Source organism: Cyprinus carpio, chromosome A20 (genome assembly GCF_018340385.1).
Source record: "Cyprinus carpio isolate SPL01 chromosome A20, ASM1834038v1, whole genome shotgun sequence".
Lineage (NCBI taxonomy): Eukaryota > Metazoa > Chordata > Actinopteri > Cypriniformes > Cyprinidae > Cyprinus > Cyprinus carpio.
In genome coordinates this window covers 19,616,821-19,639,558 of record NC_056591.1, presented here as the reverse complement: position 1 = coordinate 19,639,558, position 22,738 = coordinate 19,616,821, and the positions used below count along the sequence as shown (strand labels likewise).

The 22,738-nt window shown below is 37.8% G+C and overlaps 1 protein-coding gene across 1 annotated transcript in view; it reads left to right on the top strand.

The window, feature by feature from the left end:
* LOC109080220 (protein enabled homolog) overlaps window positions 1-21,829 on the top strand; it is a 59,237-nt gene extending 37,408 nt beyond the window's left edge. The window contains 11 exon segments of the mRNA XM_042778022.1: window positions 6,524-6,879; window positions 10,415-11,146; window positions 12,568-12,652; window positions 12,654-12,897; window positions 13,420-13,547; window positions 15,108-15,156; window positions 15,295-15,346; window positions 15,719-15,785; window positions 18,021-18,105; window positions 18,838-18,895; window positions 19,524-21,829. Of these exon segments, the coding sequence (XP_042633956.1) occupies window positions 6,524-6,879; window positions 10,415-11,146; window positions 12,568-12,652; window positions 12,654-12,897; window positions 13,420-13,547; window positions 15,108-15,156; window positions 15,295-15,346; window positions 15,719-15,785; window positions 18,021-18,105; window positions 18,838-18,895; window positions 19,524-19,561 (1,894 nt within the window). The 3' untranslated portion in view covers window positions 19,562-21,829.
* The last annotated feature ends 909 nt before the right edge of the window (window positions 21,830-22,738 follow it).

Sequence of the window (22,738 nt, the reverse complement as noted above, 5' to 3'; positions counted from 1 at the left end):
TAAAAAACTTTAATGCACTACATGACCATTTTTTTTAACACAAAGTTCTCTTTATCTTAATAGCATACAAGTTTGACCAGTGCAGACAACTTTAAAATGACACGATTATGAGGAAATTAGTGTTGCATAATATCCTAATACTTGTAGTAACAATTATATTGATGCAATGACTGAAAAGTGCAGTTTTGAACTTAAAATAGAGACTTCAATAGGATTTGTCACTCTGTTCTCTGTTTTCACATCTAAATTCTTTTAGTATGAGTCTGTGTCCATTTTTGTTTGTTTGTGCAAAAGAACAACTCTGTTTGAGGCTTAGAATGTTTCGGGATTTTATTATTTTTGTCTTTTAATTTTGTGGAGAGTTTTAGTGTGGAGACACACATGCTTTGAATTAGAGACTTGAGCATTTCTGTAAACCTCACGATGAAATGATGACACAAAGTTCTTGAACGACCTCAAGAATGATCTTGTGGGGCATTTATATGCCTTTGGGCCTAACTGCATGCCATTCCCTGTACTGAGACATGCTATATTTGTATTACCTTCATGCTGGGAAAAATAAATATTTGGCTATGTCTCCCATCACTAGGATATCAAGGATTACGGTTTCCAGGGGATTACTTGTATGAAAGTATAATTTTTAGCTTTCATTTATTTCTACAGGCCATTCCAGCTCCAGTAGAACCGCAGTGACATGTGGGTCGACTCTGTGAGCCAAAAATATGCTGTGTTAGTATTTGATTAAAAAGACATGGAAGTGGTATAATGGGAGGATAAAAATAGTCATTGGGACACTGATGCAGGTTTACTGCTCTGCCAGCTTTCAGCACATCTGTCAGGTGGAGACACAAAAGAACATTTCCCCCAACCATACCCAGCTAGCAGGGCGAGAAAAGAGCCACCACCTCATTAGCAGACTTATGGCATCATTTAAAGCTGATTGTCATAATCATAGCCACTTCTTCACACTTCAGCACAATAATGCACCCAGATGCATCGGCAGCCATGTCCGGATGTCTGTCATCTCTTCATGAATGACCCTTCAGCTAGAGAAAGCCCACTTCCTGCTTTCTGAGCTCTTTCGCGATGTGCTGCACTGCCCTCTCTTTTTAAAGATGTTCTTCCTTCTGTGTAAGGGGGAATCAGTGAGCTGGGCCCAAATCTGTTGAAATTTTGGAGGAAGTCTTGCAAAAGACACCATATGGCTTAGCTTGGACACAGCCGATGTTAACCAAATTGCCGGGCCTTTCCAGGAGAGAAGGGAATTGCACGTGCCAAAAAGACTTCAATATGGTGCTCATTCTGCTCACTTTCTCACAACGGTCTGTCATTTTTTTTAGTCAGTGTTGGCTTTTTTTCTGCATATAATTATTTTTCAGTTTTTCAAGCATTGCAGTAATTTGCCCTGTTTTGTTGTGATATTTTTGACTGCTCATGATTTTCTTCTATACCACTAATCTTCCATCAGCATTTTGGTGTCTTCAAGTTGGAAATGATATACACAACTTCACATACATTACTTCTTAATGAGTTAGAAGTAAATGAGTTTTAAATGAGTTGTTTTTTGACCAGTAAAATATTTTTTTAAATCCTAAAAAGTTGAATTTACTTAAATCTAACAAAGATATTAAAGTGTTTTCATAGATTGTAAGTGTATTTTATATTTATATATATATATATATATATATATATATATATATATATATCTATCTATCTATCTATCTATCTATATATCTATCTATATACATATATTACTTTATATTTAAAATAGGTGAAAAAATCTGCTAGTGCAGTAGAACAAAACACACTTGTAAAGATAGAATCTCTGAAGACAGGTAAGATAAGATTTTTTATTTATTTATTTAATTTTATTTATTTTATTTTTTTTCCAGTAAAATTAGACAAAATACTCCACAAATAGGATTCCTAATAGAGTATTTTATAGTAGGGTAATGTAACGACTTGACATGTACCAATGTAATTGTTTTTCTATGCAATAAATAATTTTATGTTTTGTTTTGAAAAAAAAAAGATTTTTCTGTATCTTATTTTCCTGTATTTTCTATTGTATTATGACCAATGTTTTAAAAATCCAATGAAGTCATACTGCCTTTAGAATCTGTTGTAGTAAGTTGTTGGAAGACATTCTGAATCAGGCTGTGAACCGCCTACACTCTCTTCGCTACTGTTTCCTTGGTAACTGATGTCAGGAACGGAGACGCCAATAAATGGATCTGCTGCATGTTTATCATCTTTTAAGCCCTTATTCCATGTTCGAGAACGGGGTGTTTGAGGGGGGGAAGTAAGGAAATTTTGCATTGCTTGTAGTTTTTCCATTGCCCTTAATTAACGTAGATTCCAAACTGATATTGTTTTTGATCAAATGTCTGCTATTTGATCATTGTTTTTCTAATTTTTATATACAGTTCTTGACTTGCCGACTCTGTGTCAGGTTTAACTTCTTGACAGAATATTGGATGACCCTTTGACAAGTGTCTCTGGTTCTGTTCCAAAATATGAGAACAATCCCTGTCATGCTTCACTGTCATTACAGTGGAACAAAACCATACTTTTAAGTGACCACGTGTTTTGTTGAAAAGGATTATTACATAATTGCACTGGAATGTTGAAGAACTAGAGTGCTTGTTTACCTGACATGGTCAGAAAGTTCCGATACATATGAAAATCAAAAAAGGCCTACTAAAGTAAGCTCTTAGTGTAGCAGCCCAGGATGCTGAACCCCTCAACCCCGTATTTTGGCCCCTTCCAGTCTCTTGCCTGAGAGAGCAGGGCCCGCTTCTAATTTTAAGTGTTTGTGCTGCTCGTTATTTCAGAATGTTGTGATCTCCTATGCCAGGGAATGTATATGTGTCCAATAGGATTACGCACAAATAAAGCTCTCAACCGAAATGGTGCGAACTGAACTTGCAAACAGGTCTGGGGTGTCGTTCTTATTTAAGAAACAAGGAGCGCACACATTTGATCCCATAAATCCTTTTTTCCTGTTGGTCAAATGCCAGTTTGGTTTAAAGTGATGTTTGTTCTAGGTTTATTTTCAGCAGCTTCCGAAAACAAGAAGCCCTTGATATTATTATGACCTCTCCACCCCTGTAGGATCACTGGGATTGCACGGCAATTGCATCATGAAAAGTTAACCTCGCCTAACCCATATGTGTCATGGAAATTAAATATAGGCCTCTCATATCACATATCCATTTGACCCTATCTCTGTAGGGTGCTTGCACTAAATCCCTATTCAGGGATGACTTATGGATGGCTCCGGTATGGCTGCCATGGTCTTTTGGGGTAGTATATGATCACAGATATAAACAAGGCTTCCTCTGCTCTTTAATTACATCTCTGAGAGCTTGGCTCAGGCTCAGCAGGGATTTTGGGGGAAGTGGGACACGCTCTCAGCAATCCATGCCTCAACAGCATTTCATAATGGAGTGGCTCAGAATACATCCTCTGGGAAGCCAGGTACAAGAACAACTGTGAAACAAGGCTACTAAATTAAGCAGATATAGAGAACTCGGGCAGTAGACCAAGCATATGGAAGCTCCTTTCAGAAGATTTTCATAGTAGCCCTTGTGGATTCACTGATAGCTCTGTATAGTTTTATTCCCCCTCGACTAAACCCAGTTGCATTTGTTCTATCCATTTCAGATGTTCAAGAATCGACCCTTGTTAAGACACCTTACTTAGTTTCATATTAAATATAAAAAATAATAATTTGTGGTGCTAATTTGTAATGAATTTGCCAGCAATATAAATGCTGCATCTGTTGTGTCCGCCATATTTTCTTGCTAACATGCCCCCAACTCAAAAACAGGGTAAAGTACATTGTGTCACTATTTTAAGTGCCTAGACAGTGTTTTACTATATTTCTGGATATATTCGGTAAACTTCAGTAGAAAAGAGCCTGATAATAAGGCAGATGACAACAGTTGCTAGAGTAGGAGTGGTTTGTAATGTTTTTAAGGCAAGTGATGATGCAAATATTGTTCAGTATTTAATCAAATGTACATATGCAAATGCAGAATTTTATTAAATGAAAAATAAAATATTTGATACTGATCTTGTTTTGTATTTGTTTTGGATGGGTTTATAAATGTGAATGACCCAGTAGTTTAGAGAGTGTGTTGCAGTTACTTGATAATGATATTTTTTTGTTTGTATTATATTTGAATGACAGAACTGATGAGAGAGCAGGAGTGACTATCGATTCAGGTGTGACTGCATTCGTTGGAGCCTTAGGCATAAACTTGCTCTTCTAAATGGGTCTTGGATTGAGGTGTGGTTTTCCCATCTTGTTTTCTTCTTTGGAAACATGTGGAGGCATGATGTCACTGCACCTATGCTGGTATTTGTCATGGTGATGATGACACTCATGCTGAGTGGAAGGTGTGTCTGGCAAGTTCCCAGGAAATGACATCAGGTATGCCCATTGATACAAAAAGACATGTGGGAGAGCAGGATCATCTGTTTTAATGCAAACTTTGATGACAAGACCTTGATGATGTGTTGTTTATCATCTATCCAGTTTCCCATGACAGCTTTCTGATTTCACAAACTATTTTTAAAATTGTCTCATCATTCACTCCACAGCTTTTCCTCTTGCCATTAGAAATGCCCCTATACTGTTATAGCATGTTTGAAACAACTTGATTGTTAGTAATGACAGAATTAATTTTTGGTTAATGTTTCTTTGAAGTAAAATGATGAAAAACATGTTAAAGGGTTACTCCACCCCAAAATGAAAATTTTGTCATTAATCACTTACCCCCATGTTGTTCCAAACCTGTAAAGGCTTCGTTCATCTTCGGAACACAATTTAAGATATTTTGGATGAAAACCGGGAGGCTTGTGACTGTCCCATAGAATGCCAAATAAGTTACACTGTCAAGGTCCAGAAAAGTATGAAAGACATCGTCAGAAAAGTCCATCTGCCATCAGTTGTTCAGCCGTTACATTATGAAGTGATGAGAATACTCCATATCACCGTATGCTGCGTATGCTCTTCTGTATCAGCCACGCCACAAGGATGCGCTGTTTCTACATGTATTTAGCCTTGATTTGAAAGAAAACAGCGCCTTGTGGCGTGGCTGATACAGAAGAGCATACGCAGCATACAGTGATGTGGAGAGACAAGGATGAGATGTTTTTGAATAAGGAATTGTTGAATAAAGTCATTATTTTTGTTTTCTTTGCTTACAAAAAGTGTTCCTGTTGCTTCATAACGTTACGGTTGAACCACTGATGGCAGATGGAGTTTTCTGATGAAGTCTTTCATACTTTTCTGGACCTTGACAGTGTAATTTACTTGGCAGTCTATTGGACAGTCACAGCCCTCCCGGTTTTCATCCAAAATATTTTAAATTGTGTTCCGAAGACAAACAAAGCTTTTAAGGGTTTGGAACAACGTGGGGGTAAGTGATAAATGACAAAATTTTCATTTTGGGGTGGAGTATCCCTTTAAGGACAGTCTGGAAGAAGAACCTTACATGATGGCTCTTCATATTGTTAGGCTCTTTTGCTTTCATTCATGAATGCTCTCCAATTTGTCCAACCCCTCGTCTTCGAGTTAGGTCCATCTGTCCTTCTTCAGCGCCAGAGCTGCAAACAGCCCGTTTTTCTTCATTTACTGTCCCCGATGTCCACAGTCCAAATGTCTCTGGCTCTCTAATGTAATTACACACTGAAATTCTGGGCATGAGGATGTGCTGGATGCTGATTAAGCACAAGAGGACAGACAAGCAAATCTTTCATAAACCCTTACTTAGCAGAACATCTGCAGGCGAGCTGGTCTGGATGCTGAAGTTGGCACTTCTTACACCTCTTGTTACCCATTTGAGTGTGCTGCCCTCTAGTGTAGGATATGATGTACTGCGCTGCTTGTATTCCAGTGTCTGTCTCAGCATCTGTCTCAGTATCTGGAAGAAAGCAATTCATTTTTATTTGTCATCTATAAAAGCCTTTCTTATTGAATATGTCCCAAAGGCCCTTTAAGGCCATCTTGTTAATTCCCCCAACAGCCCGTTTATTTCAATAGGCAGAGACTAAAAAATTTGGGGACTGTAAGATTTTTTTTTTTAAATGTTCTTGAAATAAGTCTCTTATGCTCACCAAGACTGCATTACAGTAAAACAGTACTATTGTGAAGTAATTACAATTTAAACTAAATGTTTTTAATATATTTTAAAATGTATTTCATTCCTGTGGTGACAAAGCTGAATTGTCAGCAGCCATTACTCCAGTCTTCAGTGTCACATCATCCTTCAGAAATCAGTCTAATATGCTGATTTATTGCTAAATGTTGTGTTAAATGTTAAAATAATAATAATATTTATTATTATTATTATTGATCTAGACTTTTAAATTGTATTGTACATTGTACCAAAACCAAATCAGAATCTGATACTGGGGTGGTGTGGCAAACTTGTTAAAGGTCTTACCTGGAAATTGAAAAGTTGTAGGTTCACTGTGCACTCACGCATTACCTTCTACTCTCATATGTCCTCAGGCAGCTGCAAGAGCTCCAGCGTCAGAAGGAGCAAGAGAGGGAACGACTGGAGCGAGAGCGGCTAGAGCGGGAACGGCAGGAACGAGAGATGCTAGAACGGGAGCGTCAGGAACGGGAGCGTCTGGAGCGAGAACGTCTGGAGAGGGAACGTAACGAGCAGGAACGTCAGGAGCGCCTCGAGCGTGAGCGTCAAGAGCAGGAGCAGCTAGAGCGAGAACGCCAGGAACGGGAGCATGCCGAGCGGGAGCTGATGGAAAGAGAGCGTGCTGAGAGAGAGAAGCAAGAAAGGGAGCACCAAGAGCAGCTGGACAGAGAGCAGATGGACTGGGAGAGAGGGAGACGCATCTCCAACGCCGGTGAGCATCTTTATTTTCTCTTTTTAACGTCTTTTAATGGATAGAATTGACAGATAAGATGTAGACAAGACGGGCTGGAATCAAAAAATGAGTGAGATTTTAACACAAACTAACAATACAAGTGGCTTTTCTTCTGTCGTACACTATGCTTAGCATGCAAATGCCTGTGAAATGCTGTTAGTGTCAATCAGAAATCATTTCTTACAGTGTTGCAGTTATTATACCCTTGAAATTTCATTTTCAAAAACAATTTTTCCTTAAAGTTTACAATGCGTTCGGACTGGGTATGCACTGATGTTACAATTCTGGCTGATTTCTGTGCCGTGGCTAATAACCAATAAACAACGGTTTAAAAATCTGTACTATTTTGTCTAAAAAATAACTCGCCACATTCACAAAAAAACTAAAATCAGTGCTGTTCTTGTTGATGTTAAATCAGTGTTGCGATACTTGAGTGAATAAACAACAATATAATATGCAATATGAAATATGGATAAATATTAATTTGGGGATCTGATAAAGAAAAAAGTTTGTTTGAATAAAAAGGTAAATTGTGTATTATAAGATTGCAATGTTCTTAAAGGGTTAAATCTTTTGTGATCTAGACTTATCCCTCTAAGATTTAAGCATAATTTAACATCTAAAAATTGGCGGAAACAAGTGACCAAAAGTTAATATCCAATAATGGACATCACAGATAAAAATTAAATGAATAAATTCCACTGATATCCGATGTTGTGCATCTCTGGTTTGGATGTTTCCTTTTGTTGTTCTTGCTGTAAAAAACATTTTTAGTATGTACTTGGCCTCTAGTTCTACGTAAGGCTGTTGTTTATATAAAGGAAGGGTCAGTACCTACTTGCGTCTTAATATATCAATAGGCGATCTTCTCCTGACGTGTCCATCTGTCAGTATGTTGGAAGAGTCTGAATCAACAGCTTGAAAGATGACGAAACTCAAGGAGAGCTGCACACACTAACCACATTTCCCTCATGCTGTCCTGTGTACAGCCCACTAGGATTATGGGTTAACCTGCCAGAACTCGAGAATTTACAGTAGAGAGAGGCTATGGATCTTTAGCAATCATCAACACAAATGGGGGGGGGATTTAAAATAACATGCGCAGATGAATTGTTCACAAAAAGACCAGGAACTTTCGGTAAGAAACTAAATAAGGTAACTATATAATAAGGGTCTGTATTGAGTTCATCACATCACATTGCATACATTTCTCAGAAGCATGTGGAAAAAAATAGGCCTTTTTCTTCTCAGTGTGGGGGCAGGGATGTTTATTGCACAGATAATGTGTGAGAGGTCTGGCCTCAGGCTTAGATAGGCGAAATTGTCATTTCAAGTGTTAAACATTTGAGCAGTTTAGCATAGTGCATGTGTGATCATTGTATCAAATAATCTGTGTTATTTGGAGGTGATGCAATAGTTTGCATATAGCAAGATGCATTTTTCCATAGCAGTGTCAATTGCTCAGGGATGTGTTGAATCTAGATTACTACTAACACAACCGGTCGTGTTACACCTTAACACACTGACAATCAGATTTGTGAAGGAGACGTCATTGTACAGAAAACTGAAGCTTTATTCACTGGCAGTGAAATGTGCATTGTGACTGTCTTTCTGCCTTGTATTAGATTAGAACAGTGATACTCTTTTTACATACTGATCACAAATGTCTGATATAAATGCTTCAGTGTTGTTTTTTTTAAAGTGCTTTCTTTCTAGACAAATCATTGAACAGCTTGTCTACAGTTGATGTGTTTCTCACTGCAGAATTGACTGGCTGGTGCTTTTAATGTTTTATTCTGAGTGTTGAATTGACACCAGATTGAGTTCTCTGTCTGGAATGAAGTCTTTCTGTATGGCAGTTGTATTTTTAGTGGATCTTGTCTTGGCTCAGTGACTTTTCTGAGTCATGTCTTGGAGAATTCTGCTTTTTGGTAAGAATTATCCAATAAATGCCCTGACATTTCACTGAATGGATGCAACAAAAATCTATATCATTAGTAGGGATAAATAATTTCAAGTACTTGGTATTGGTGTGCAATTATAGCCAAAACTATTTTCACTTTTTCACTTCAGAGATGTATATACAGTTATATTCATGCTAAATTAATAAACTCATTAGTATTAAAAACAGTATGTGAGGATCCCTAGTTGATTTAATAAAGTGAGATTAGTCTCTCTGGAGCACAGCCGATAGGTCTTGCCATTTGACCGCCTGTGCTTTAGGAGTGGAAGAATTTCATTAAGTCACTTTGGTGAACATACTGCGCTACATCATGGGTCATGTGGTCTGCTTGTCAAAGCTAATAGTGTGGAAAGGCAGAGGTGGCAAGTGAAATGGAAGAAAGCAAGGTACAGATAGGTTACATTATAATTTACAATAAAGGATAAAGAGAAATCAGCTGTACTTAAGTCATGAAGCCAGCGTGAATAATGGGAAAGTGTTAATAAGGAGATGACCTGAATGTAGGGCATGATAATTTGTGTTTGTCTGTGTGTTGATGTGTATTTTGAAGAGTGCTCAGGGGGGCGTGGTGGGCTTCACGCAGCAGGAGGGTAGCTGTGTCTGCAGGCTGCTTATGAGAATCACTAGAGCAGAAAGATTTGGCCAACATATGGCAGGCAGTGACTCTTACAGTGCAATCTCACCATAAACCTAAACAAGAATTTACTTGCACTTAATAAATAAACAGCCCTTGCCCTAGTAAACCGAGAGACAGGGCTCCCGTTATGTATATACTGTATAAAACTGTGTTGCACTCTAAGCCTAGCCATCAGTTACATCTGTGACAGTAAAGACATTTATAATTTCACAAAAAAATATATTTCAAATAGGATTGCAAAGAAGCAGAACATTTCCGATAAATTACAGGAAACATTTCAGAAATTATCCACCCCTTTGCAACCCTAATTTCAAATGAATACTGTTCTTTTGAACTTCTATTCATCAGAGAATTAATAAAAAAGGTTTTCAGAAAAATATTATGCAGTTTTCAACATTGATAATAATAAGAAATGTTTATTGAGCACAAAAATCAGTCATATTAGAATGAATTTTAAAAACTGCAGGTTTTCATTAGCATATTCTTGACATGCAGAGAGTGGATGACTAGCCTTTAGCAGGTGCGTGACGAAGCTAAGACACTAACCTCATGTGACACATGCATCCAGGATTTACAGTAACCCTTCAGTGCTCTCTCCTGAAAGTACTACATGCTAAACTAGATGTTTGTGTAACATTTTGACCACATGCATTGCAGTTGATCGATCTTTTCCAGTTCATGATGTTGTCAACAGCTAACTGATTGTACTAATTCCAGTGTGTTCCCTGTTCATAGACAGAAATAAGTACATATGATGGTCTTGTAGGTCTCTGCTGGTTTTCTTGCTTCATTTGCCCCCTTTCTCTCTTCTGTCTCCTTCCCCTTTCTCTCTTTGTCTTGTGTTCTTTCCCTTTGCACGGTTGCCGCTTCCTCCTGTCCTGTCCCATCCTGTCCTGTCCTCTGGTTGTGTGCAGCATTTGAAAGCACCCTCTACACTCCTCCACCTCCAGAATACAACAAGACCACCTCCTCCTCACCCGTGTCTCCTTCCACACCCAGCTACCCACCACCGACGCCATCGCCCTCCACAGCCACTCCTCCGACCCCGCCCCTGCGCCACTCGGCCTCCCGATTCGCCACATCACTTGGCTCTGCCTTCCACCCGGTCCTGCCTCATTACGCCACGGTACCTCGCAGACAACCTGCCCCGCCCACACCACCGCCCCCTGCCCCAGCTCCTCCTCCAGCTCCAGCCTCCAAATCCGTAGCCTGGATGGCTAACAACTTCACACCCCTACCGCCCTCACCTCCGGTCATGATCAGCAGCCCCCCGGGCAAGGCCACGGGTCCTCGCCCGATGATTATGATCCCGGCCCCTAGTCCGCTCTCCCAGAAACCTCCCTCGCCCATCTCAGCACCCAATGGGCCACCCAACTCGCTTCACTTCCACGCCTCGTCACCTGTGTCGAGTCAGCCGTTTTCTTTGCCCCCAACGCCACCCCCTCCACCGCCACTGTATTCCCCCTCGCCCACCTTGCCCATCACTCCCCTTGTGTCTTATCCCTCACCCCAGCCTGCTGTTCTCCCTTCTCCTTCCACAGCCTTCCCCGCCTCTGCTGAGCACTCTGTAAACTCTGGGTTGGGAGACTCCTGCTCCTCTGCTCCAGAGCTGCCCACTCAGCCTGCTGACTTCCCCAGCCAGCCGGGTAAGGCCTCTTCTGTGTCGCTCAGCCTCCACTAACCCGCTAATCGGGGTTCGAGGAGGGGGCCTGCCATGTTGAGCTGGGTTGCTTTTTTTTGGCTGCAATTGGCGATTTGCTTTTTGGCTCAATATGAAAAGTCCTCAGGAAATGTTTGGCTGTTTGTCTTGTCTTTTGGGTTCATTGGTTTATTGGATGCTCATCTGTGTGGCCCGTAATTGTGTAAAATAGCATGGCATGAAAACACATCTCCACTCTCTCTTGTGAAACTTTGATTTGAGTCTCACAGACTGCAAAGTTGCGATATCATTGCTTTAGTTCTCATCAGTGTTTTTCTGCAGTTTATCACAACCATCTCATTCTGATTATTGGTTTACGGTAAAGAAGTTCTAGATGTTAACATGTACAAGTGAACTGTCATTTCACAGTAAGCTTTACATGATCAATAACTGGATGCACCACATCCTCTTTGGTTATTCTTCACATTCACACATTTGTTTCATGAAACATCCTTATTTTAAAAAGAAATAAAATTAATGAAAATGAAATTGATTACACTTTTTTCCTTGACTGTTTGTTTTGTTCCATACTGCATACAGTAAGTGGAGCGTTTTATGTGAGGTTAGGTCAACACAGCAATGAAGAAATAAGATCAACTCTTCCTCTGAATTATTTATAGAAGAGGTTTTAGACTTCACACCTCGTATGCATGATGCAGCTTGACGCTGAGCTAAATTCTACACACTAATATGGTTAACTTGAGTGTGTTTGACAGGCATGCATGTCATATAGACTTGAAAAAACTTCAGCTGTTTGGATCCAAAACAGCCAAATGTGAAAAATAGTTAAGCGGATTTGTTCCTGAATTGTGAAGATTTTTACCTCATTATACAAAGTGATGCAATATCAGCTTTAAGTTAAATTTGAATGATTAAAATAGTATGAAACCATTACTCCGATTACATCACTGCATTTTGTTAAATTGATGTACATATTTTTCATATTATGATAAATCATCAGTTTCTTCCTTGTGGAAGTTGGTTTAATGATCATCAGCTATTGACAAGTGTTCAGTATGTTCACATCATGTGTTAATGTCATCTGTCTTCGTTCACTATTACGTTTAAGCTTTTTTTGTTGTCTTTGTTATTATTTGTTTATTTTATTTTAATTATTATTATTGATGGATTTATATTACACTACTGTTCAAAAAATTGGGGGTCAGTAGGATTTTATTTTTTAAAGAAATTAGTAAGTTTGTATTATATTATATTATATTATATTGATTTATTTTTTATTATTTTTTTGATATTTTTGGGTAAGTAGTATTTTTTTGGATGTAGAACATGTCAGTTTAACTGATCAGTACAGCAAGTTATAAAGACATGTTATAATGGTCTTGTTCTTTTGTCTGTTTGTCACTGCAGATTCATTACAGGGGATACCAACCCCTCCACCCCCACCACCCCTCCCTCCCAGCTCCACTGTGACTCCTACCACTGCTGGACCTCCACCCCCCTGCCCCCTCCTCCTCCCCACCACCTCTGCCCCCCACACTTACCCCAACAGGTCCTCCCCCTCCCCCTGGCCCACCGCCTCCACCCTCAGGCCAGGCTCCTCCACCAGCACCACCTCCACCCCCGGCCCCGCCTTTGCCCTTGGGTCTATTCACCCCCTCGCCCACCACAGAGGAGAACAAGGGTCTGTCTGGGCTCGCAGCCGCCCTTGCTGGAGCAAAGCTAAAGAAAGTGCCAAGGGTAAGGGTTCAAAGACTGTTAAGCTCTCATTTGCATTAAATTTCACCTGAAGCATGTTAGCACAATTCACAGGGTCAGAAATTAACAAATTTCCACCAAAATGAACAAAAATGCCACTGCACAATTAAACTAAATCTATTTCAGCTGTCACAATTACAGTGAAATGTCAAAATTAGTGAATAGCATTAAATTTAGATCTGCTCATGTTGCATCACATTGCTTTGGTAACAACATAATATTCTGATTGCTTGAGGTGATTGGTTAAATGTAATTATTTGACGTTTAATAAGGTAATTATAAAAATTGCCCTCAGAAGGTAAAAAAAATAAATTAATAAAAATAAATTAATAAATTGTCCCAGTAAATAAATTCCAGAGGACATATATTGTTCCTTAATAGAAAAGTTAATTTCTGACCCTGCACTGCACCCTAAAGCTGAAAACAACAAGTTTTATTTTTTCTAAATATCATCAAAAATGCCAAACATGTTACTGTTACAACAAATCCTATGTGTTACTGTAGAGTGATGAGCCTCTGGCAGGATCTGCGGTGAGTTCTGGTGGTGCAAAGCCTGAGGCATCCCGTGGAAATGGTCCTTTACCTGGAGGAGGAGGTCTGATGGAGGAGATGAGCGCCCTGCTGGCCAGGAGGTGAACTATGTGCTTTATCTGTCTCTAATCACAGAATGATTGCAGTGATAGAAACAGAGCCTAGTTTTCAAACAATTATTAATCTCAGAACTTACTAATAAAAAGTTATTTTTTTAGAATTAATTATCAGAATGTTGTATAATACCAGACCTGCCAACCTGTTCGCATTTTGACCTCAAAGCATGTTGGTATGATTTGTCACTCTAAACTACGCAAAAACCTGGTTACGCCTCTGTGTATGAGCTGTACTCAAATCAAGCAATAGCAAAAGAAGAGGAGTTTGGCCAGTCTGAGTGCTGGGTTCATTCCCCAAATATCAAGCAGGGAGGATTGACACATGTGCAAAAAAAGAGGCCACAAATTGTCAGCAACACAAAATCCTGCTTGATCCACCTTCCACTCCTGCCATCTGACTCGTTTCTTAACCGAGGACAGTATAGTAGTCATTACTTTTTTTTTTTCATTTTGCTTTTAAATAATTTCAGCGCATTTTATTTCTCTCCAAACTGGCCCTGTTTGTGTGTGCCCATGTGTTTACACACTTAGATGAGAAAACGCGTCCCTGCTTATAACAAGCATTCAAAAAAGCAACACACACCTTAATGACTAATGACTTATAATGAGAAATGTTTCTAAACCTGTTGTCCAACAAAAGAGAACATTATAACATGTTTTTACTCCACAACATCAGTTGAGTGTTTGAAATAACACATAATAATCCTTTTGTTATCTGCCTTCTTATCACAGAATGAGGCAGAAAATATATTCTATACTGTAAAAAAAAGAGGCTATCTATGTCAGTTAGCAAATAAAAAAATACCCAAGATGGCTTGAAGAACTCAGATAAAGTGTACATTATCGCAGTCGTGTGTATTGTCTGTTTTATCATTCAAAATGTTTCTATCTTCTTTTGACTCAGCTACAGCAATGGCTGGATGTCTTTGTCCATATTTGGGATTTGATGGAACATCAGGAGCTCTATTATTTCTGTGATGCATATGTGGATTTTCACTACCAGCATGAATGAAACCGATATTACGTGTGTTTATAGGCCAATCCATAAAAATAATACTTATCTCAAAAGATATTTGTAGACATGATAATCCTTGTTTTTCTACAGTGTACAGAAGTGTGCTGGAGTTTTAATTAAAGTGTACTGGAGTTTTTTTTTTTTTTTTTTCTTTTTTTTTCTAAATACCATTTTAAATTGCAAATCGCAATAAAATACTCTGATGTGCCAAGCCATCAGAACTGAACCGAAATAAAAACCAAGGTATGTATTGATACGTGGGCTAACTGTATTGTTGCATACTATGCAGACCTGCTAACCATAACATTAAATCTTGCATTTTGCACATTGTGCAATTACGATTTTGACATTAGTCATCAAGGACTAAGCTTCAGGTAATAATGTAGCTATCTAGGAATATATGAATCTCCATAAACCCCATGTCCAGTCCCGTCAAACTGATGGTGCTCAAAAAATAGTTCCAAGGTTGGCAGGGCTGTAATATCCAGTAATGTAATGAAATTTAAGATTCTACCATTTATTTGATACAGGAGAAGAATTGCTGAGAAGGGATCATCGCCAGAGCCAGAGCAGAAAGCTGTGAGTTAATAAAGTTTCATTCAGCTGTATACGGTCTCTGTCTAAATCTGTACATATAGACTACTTCATTTTATTTATATGATCATACCCTTTATGTGACTGATTTTCAGATTGATTAACTTTTAATTTTTCTGTCAGGATGAAATTGAGGCTACCATAACTCCAAAAGTGTCAGCCTGTAGCACACCAGGTACTATGCTAAAAACAAATGATAAAATGCACCTAACCTTCTAATAATGCTCCTTAAGAATCATTGGGTTAGTCATATGAATGGGGAAACATTTAAAAGGGAGGTGAAAACATTTCCTATACCTTTTTTTTGTTGTTCAGTGAAAGTCTGGTATTTTGGTGCAGATGCAACTTTCACTGGTTATGAGGCTAAAACTAATGCAACTTTTTTTTTTATTAGATTTTTTTTTTTTTTTTACTTGCAGTAGGTCACAATTTTGTTGTCTAGTGTACTGTCTGGGCCTTGAAGCATAACCATAGCTTTTATGTGAAATAAGAGACTGCAATTATAATAAAATTTTACATTCATTACATTTTTTTTTTTTTTTTACAGATATGCCCAGAAAGCCTTGGGAGAGGACAAACACCATGAATGGTAGCAAATCACCAGTCATTGGAAGGTAATAATTTGCATGTCATTTTTATGAGTTGAATCAATGTGTGTATTACACCTCCACCAATTCATAATACCCTTTGAAGGAAATGTCCAGCTTTTGGGATCTGATTCTTCAACAGGTCCACTTTTCTCAAAGCTAATTTGAATTATTGTTGCTTCGACTGCTTTGCATCACATGCTTGCAGCCGGGGCCCTTCACAATCGCATGTCAGAATGCAGGCAGTCGGGTCCCGTGCTTGACATCACTAAAGCACAGTGCTGTTGCTTCATATCAGATCTGTGTGTACCAGAGCTGTTCAGCATTTTTTGAAGGATTTGCTTATTCTTTTTGCTTTAGTATATGACATTCTTTCATGCATTTGCAAGTACAATTATACAAATGGTTGAAGCACTTTTCAATAGGGCTACACTGAAATAGAAATATTTCTCCTTTCACCTGAGTTGGAACCAGTGCATTCAGAAGATTACTATGAGTATACATAGTTCAGATCCACGCTGTTGACCTCTGACTTGGTTAGTCTCTTTACTCTCACAGACGGGACACACCATGGAGAAATCAGATGGGTACTGACAAGTACTATGATTCCTTAAACAGGTATAAGAGGCTAGTTTAAGAACTCTTTCTAGAATTTGTTTGCTGAGAGTGCTCTCTAAATAGGATGAGGGTTGGTGTCTACGGTTATTCTTTATTTATTTTTTTCCCCATAAACAAAGATTCTGCTGTTGCCAACAGTATAATCACCATGAAATGGCATAAATAAAATACTTTATGCTTTTCAAAACTGTTGCTACTTTTATAATAAAGGTGCATATTTAATATTTGGGGGTTTCTTCAACTGTGAAAACCTTTGATTCTGTGGACTTTTTGAAAAATGTAAATGGCACCAGATCTGAGGGACAGTGGTAATTTGTGTAAATATATACAATACCGTTCAAAAGTTTTTATTTTTTTTATTTTTTTAGAAATCAATACTTTTATTAAACAAGGCTGCCTTTAAATTAAGTTTTTTCTTTCCTTTCCTTTTTTTTAAACAAATGGTGTTATTTTGAACTTTCTATTCATCAATTAATCCTTAAAATAGTAAAGCAATATCTATACATAATAGGCATTTGAAAAAGTGAAAATTAAGGCATGGTAATGCATTTCAAAGACAGTTTAAATATGATCTTAATGTAAAAAAAAAAGAGAGAGGGAGGGAGAGAAGGAAATCTGTTTATTTTAATAACAATCACTCCCAATCACATAAAGTGTCCGTAGTTAAGGGGAAGCATCCATTTTCATTTTTCTTTTTATTGAGAAATAGAATGAAGCAATGAAGGATTGACCCATAGTATGATTATTAGAGCGTCCTGATAAATTCTGCAATACTAGATGTCGCCAAAGGTCATGCAGCATCAGAAAGCTGGAGCATTTGTCCACTCTTGCCAATTCGTCCACCTGGCCCCAAAGATAACACACTTTCCCTCTCCCCCTACAAATGTGCTTCTAATTAAGTTTATTCTGCCAAATAAGGCAGTTATCCTCTCACTCTAAATGCAGAAAGCTTTGATACAAAGACTTCAGGCAGGACATGCTTGTACCTCACATAACTTTTGCTGAAAGCTGTGTCAGTGTTCTCATCTGCTTGACTTCTTCTTTTCTGCACAAGGCAACCCACTTTCAGCATTCATTTCTTTCCCAATGGGAGAGATAAAGCATCATTTTCCTCACTTTCCATGTCCCACCCTATGGTGATTATTGTGTTGGCAATAGTATCCCATCTGAATCAGCTACAGACAAGCATGAGAGTGATACGGCAGCTGCATTGTGTGTTCTGAAGTGTGGATGGTGTCTTTTGGTTTGCTGTGCTTTGAAATGTTTTCTATTCGGGGCTGACTTTGCAAATGTGTTGGTTTCGATGAATGTGCTGCTCCTCTCAAGGAAATACAATTCTCGTGGTGCTCATTTTCATGTCACCCAGTTATGCATATATATCTGGATGTGTGTATTTCCTTTGCAGTACAAGGTTTTCAAGTTCCTGAAATCTGAAATACCCTGCATTCTCCTTCCACATCTTGAAATGATCCCATGTTAATGCTGTGTATATTCTTTGAATCACCAATTGTGATTGAACAGTGTAGATTTACACAGCATCTGAAATGACTGTTAAAGCGTGTCGCTAAACTTTGCATCTTGACTGTACAGTGTCGACTTCTGTGACTAAAATAGCTTTGCTTCATGCTATTCTTTTCTCCTTAGACCAAGGTCTACACCAACTCCTACCGGATCCATAAGTGCCAATGGGGTGCCAACAGAAGCTCTCGACTATGACAGATTGAAACAGGTACTTCTCAAAATTTGAGAAGAACTGAAACTCGTTTAAATTTTTAGCCCTTCAGGGTTTGATAGAGGGGGTGTACACTTCCTCAATAGGTTGGCAAAGTGTTACTAAAGCTAGTGGCACAATTACTCATTTTTCCTCAGTTGAAAAACGTGCTTGGTATTTCAGCACTTCCTAAAAAACCGAGGGAGAAATACTGGTTGACAGTGCACAGTTATGCTTTTGTGGGTGTGTACAATTACAGACCTCTCTACAAAGGCAATACCTCCCTTCTGTATGAATGAGCATGTTAGATATGAAAGACATATGTAAGAGTCTTACTTATCTATAAGAACACAGTTACTCAAGTCACTCAGCTCTGTCTGCTTTGCCCAGAGAATGTTTTTAGCGGCGAAGAGTTACTTATAGCAGCAGTAATTGTGACTGAGTGTTGCTGTTATTATATATATCTACTTAACCTGGTTTTCTTGTCATTTAAACGGTCATGGCCAAGTGCATTCAATATAACAGCTTACAGTATATTAAGAACTCATAGCATAGTTTTTTTTTCTTGCCACAGTATCATGGAAGCTCATTTCTCTTCTCTAGTGTATATATTCTTATCGAATATAGAATCTTACTGACATGAAAACAGTTCAGTGACATGCACTTATGAGTTGCTTGACTCCTTTTGATTTGTGGAGTATTATAAATAGTATTCTAATCTAATTACAAATGTATTGCTTTGCTTTTTAGGACATTCTAGAGGAGATGAGGAAAGAACTATCGAAGCTGAAAGAAGAACTTATTGATGGTAACATATTATTGCATTGTATTGGCATTATATATGATGCACATTTAGCTTTTTAATACAATAGGAACATGAAAATACTTGACACTAACAGTCAAAGGTTTGGACTCATTTGACTGAATTTGTTTCTTATGATCCTAAAAACATTTTTGATCTAAAAGCTTATGCTTAAATTCTTGATGGTGTTGATAATAAAAAGAACTTAATATTTGAAAAATAATTTATTTCCCTGATTTCCAAAGGGGTGGCTAATAATAATGATTTATTTATTACAAATATTATTATTTATGTATTGATTTATACTGTATGTGTTTTCCATTTTTATTCATTTTAAACAAATAAAACTTTTAATTACAAATAAATGAGTTTGAATGGGTAATAACAAGTGACATGTGTTCAGCATATAAAGGGTGCCGAATGTTTAATCATTTAAAATAAAAGATTTATTTGTTTTTGGTCACTGCATTATTCCCATATCATCTTTTTGTGTTCTTTTATAGTTTTAATGACTTCACTATTATATTAGAATATTTTAAACAGTAATAATGAACGAGTATGTGTCTAAAACTTTGACTGTTAGTGTACTGCTAGTGGACTGTTTCTAATTCTTCTGTCGATTTTGTGTTTTCAGCAATCAGGGAGGAGTTGGGCAAGTCAAACTCTGCATAGGAGGATGAGATGCACCTGTATTTTTTTTTTATCCACAATCTGTCACTTCAGAGGTCAGCTTCAGTTTAAGACACTATCTCAAAAGCAATGAAAATGGGAAATTACAGTTTTAACCAGTGGTGATCACAATAACCATGATGATTCGGAGGATCTGTTGAGTATCATGCCGGGACAGACACAAGTTTTGAGCGTGGGGGCACAAGAGGCGTAACAGCGAGAGGATAACCAGATGCCTCAAAGCGACGCCATACACCAAAAGCCCCATCTTGAAGGAGGTCAGGACACAGTCTTAAGGAAGTGACTGTCAGTATGCAATGGATGACTCTTTACTGTGGAAAGAAAAAAGACAAACTATTACTGAATTACATACTGTATTAACCATCGAAGAGTGAAATTGTAAAACAAGCAGATGACATTCATTTTACTGCACATTGTTTAGCAAAGGGCAGGCTTTGTTTATGAATTTAAAAAGGTGGTAGCGGTGGTGGTGAAGTAACATTAAGTTGGCCTTGTATAGAGCAAAACCTTGAATCTGGCCAACCAAATGAGTATGGTCTATTGCTGCAGGACTCTAAAGCTTGTCTTCCTACTATTTTAACCAGAATATGTATATTAAAATGACAACAAAATAAACATTATACCTGCAAGTCATTCAGTCAACCTGTTCTAATGTACGCCATGACCACATCAGGTAGCTTACTTGCTCTTTTGGACAGTTTTCATTATTATTCTCTTTTCAAAAGTGAATGCTCGACAGGCTGTCTCTAATAAGCCACTGTTATCTGTATACCTTCATCTTGTGTGTTTGCAAAGTGTTCAGAAAGATCACGAAGGACAATGCCTTTCTACTGTACATCATTGTAGCTCTCTACCAAAATCCTCTCAGCCAATCGAAGTTAAGGTTGACGTCAGCGTCAGCTCAGACCGTATCTGTAGATAGTGCTAACCAGAAATACTATAAACTTTTTATTCACCGTAGGCTCTTTTCGTATTTCTTTCGATTTCAGTGCATGTCTTCTTATGATTGGTAAGGGAAAAATGGTTGCCACGAAAAATAATTTTCTTTTCCGTTCGTAAGCAATAAGTGTAGCATTGTTACGCATATTTCTCTCTCTCTCTCTCTCTCTCCTTTTTTCTTTAATCATCCACTCTGCCCTCAAACTGTGGATGAATGATGTTCTCCATATGCATTCTCAAAATGCAGTTCGCAACGGACACCTCTTTATAGCCATAATAAATTTGCAGGGGTTTGACATTTTACTCATGTTACTTTATTTTGGGATTCAAAGATGTGAAAGATCATGTATGGCTACTTATTCATTTTGCATGGGGTATTTACCAACTAAAAAAGTCTGGAATATCTAATGAGGACCTAGAAACACATAACAGCTTTTTGAATGGTTTTGGGATTTTTTTTTTTTTCCAATCATTTAATGTTTATCCTCTTTCTGCACACTGGAAGGCACTCGGCTCTGTTTTTTCAGAGGTTTTATCTTCCAACACGCTTTTGTTAGGGAACTTTATTGGGAAGTATGCTTTTTAAGACCGAAATCTTTGTACAAACATGAAGTGTGATTATAGGCTGTGCGAATTTTGAGGAGAATAACTGAGAATATGAATTTGTGACGTTCTCTCTAAACAGATTTTTCCTCCGTTATCCATTTCCCCCCGCCATGCTCACTTGTCAATCCTTTGTCATTTCTTTTCACTTCAAAACCATCACTCAAAATAATCTCTCAAGGAATCAGAAAGTTTGTATAGAGTGTTTACAGCATTGATTGCACTTTAAAAACCTGTAGAAGTTCAAATGATTCTATTGCCGACAAGACGGCCGTCATTTTGTGATCGGCACTATCACCAAAGCTAAACGGTAATCTATAGAACGTCACAATCTCCTGATCCACCTTTGTTTTGACAATAAATAACTATTGTTGATTGGTCTTTAGGTTAAGCAGGTAAAATATTTTGATCAGGGTTGATTCATTCCTGGATAAACCTGTTTGTGATCTTCATGGTTTGTGCCTTGTTCGGAAATTGCATTTAATGTGTCAAAAATTTAAATGCGTATATATAGAGAGTACTCATTTAGGGCCTGCCATAACTTTATTCATTTGCTTTGCATTTTGCTTCAGTGACACTTTTACGACCTTTGTTTAAAATCCATTTCTGTTCTATCGTTCATGTTGTACCATACTGTTTTCATGTTAATTAGAAGTTTCTTACATGCTAACATTTTGTTTGAGCACATTAAATAAAAATTGCAATACATTGCTGTTTGCATTTTATTTCAGATTTTTAAATGTGGAAATGACTTAAAACTGATTACTTGACAATTAACGTACGATTACCACACTGTGTTTTTCTTTTAAAGCAACACATTCTGAATGGTTCTAATCACTATATTAATGCATTTTTATTAATATCTACTCAGTCCTGAGTATTTGACTTTGGAAACCACTAATTTACGCCTTGTTCAGCATGACATCACTCCTCCTCCGTAACAAATGCTGCCACTTTTCTGTCTGCTGCTGCACGGTTCAGCTGTGGCAAACCGGAAGAAGGCAGGACTGAACTAACACTGCAACTAAATATGAGCATTACACAAACAGCTACTGAACACTGTACTCTTCTTAAACAATCCTTCTGGGTTGGAAAGCAGTTACTAAGTATGAGCGGTTCAAGCATCAGATGCACAGTTCTTGACACCTCCAGGATTAAGCATGTAAAGGCATTGCTAGAGTTCATCTGAGGTCAAATGCAGCAATGCAACTTTGCAAAAACGGAAACTGAGTAAGACTACATCTGCTGTGCACCTACTTTTCAGCATACTCAAAGAAAAGCTGGTTTGTGATGAACAAGTTTGATTGGTTAACATTGCAAATATTGTACAAAAACATTTTTTATATATATATATATAAATTATATTAGAAATAGGACTGCTATTAAAAATAATTATAATAAAAATATATAATCTATACAATTTATGTAAATGATACCACAGAAATCTAATCTATTTTAACTTCGACACTTTACTTGCCCTACAGTGTAGTTTAATGTGTGAGTTCACAAGATTGAAATGTAAATGTAGAAATAGAATTTATAATTTTTAATACCCTGATTACTGTGGTGTCAATTTTCATTTAAAAAGAATTTTTAATTTGTTTGTGTGGTGTTTGT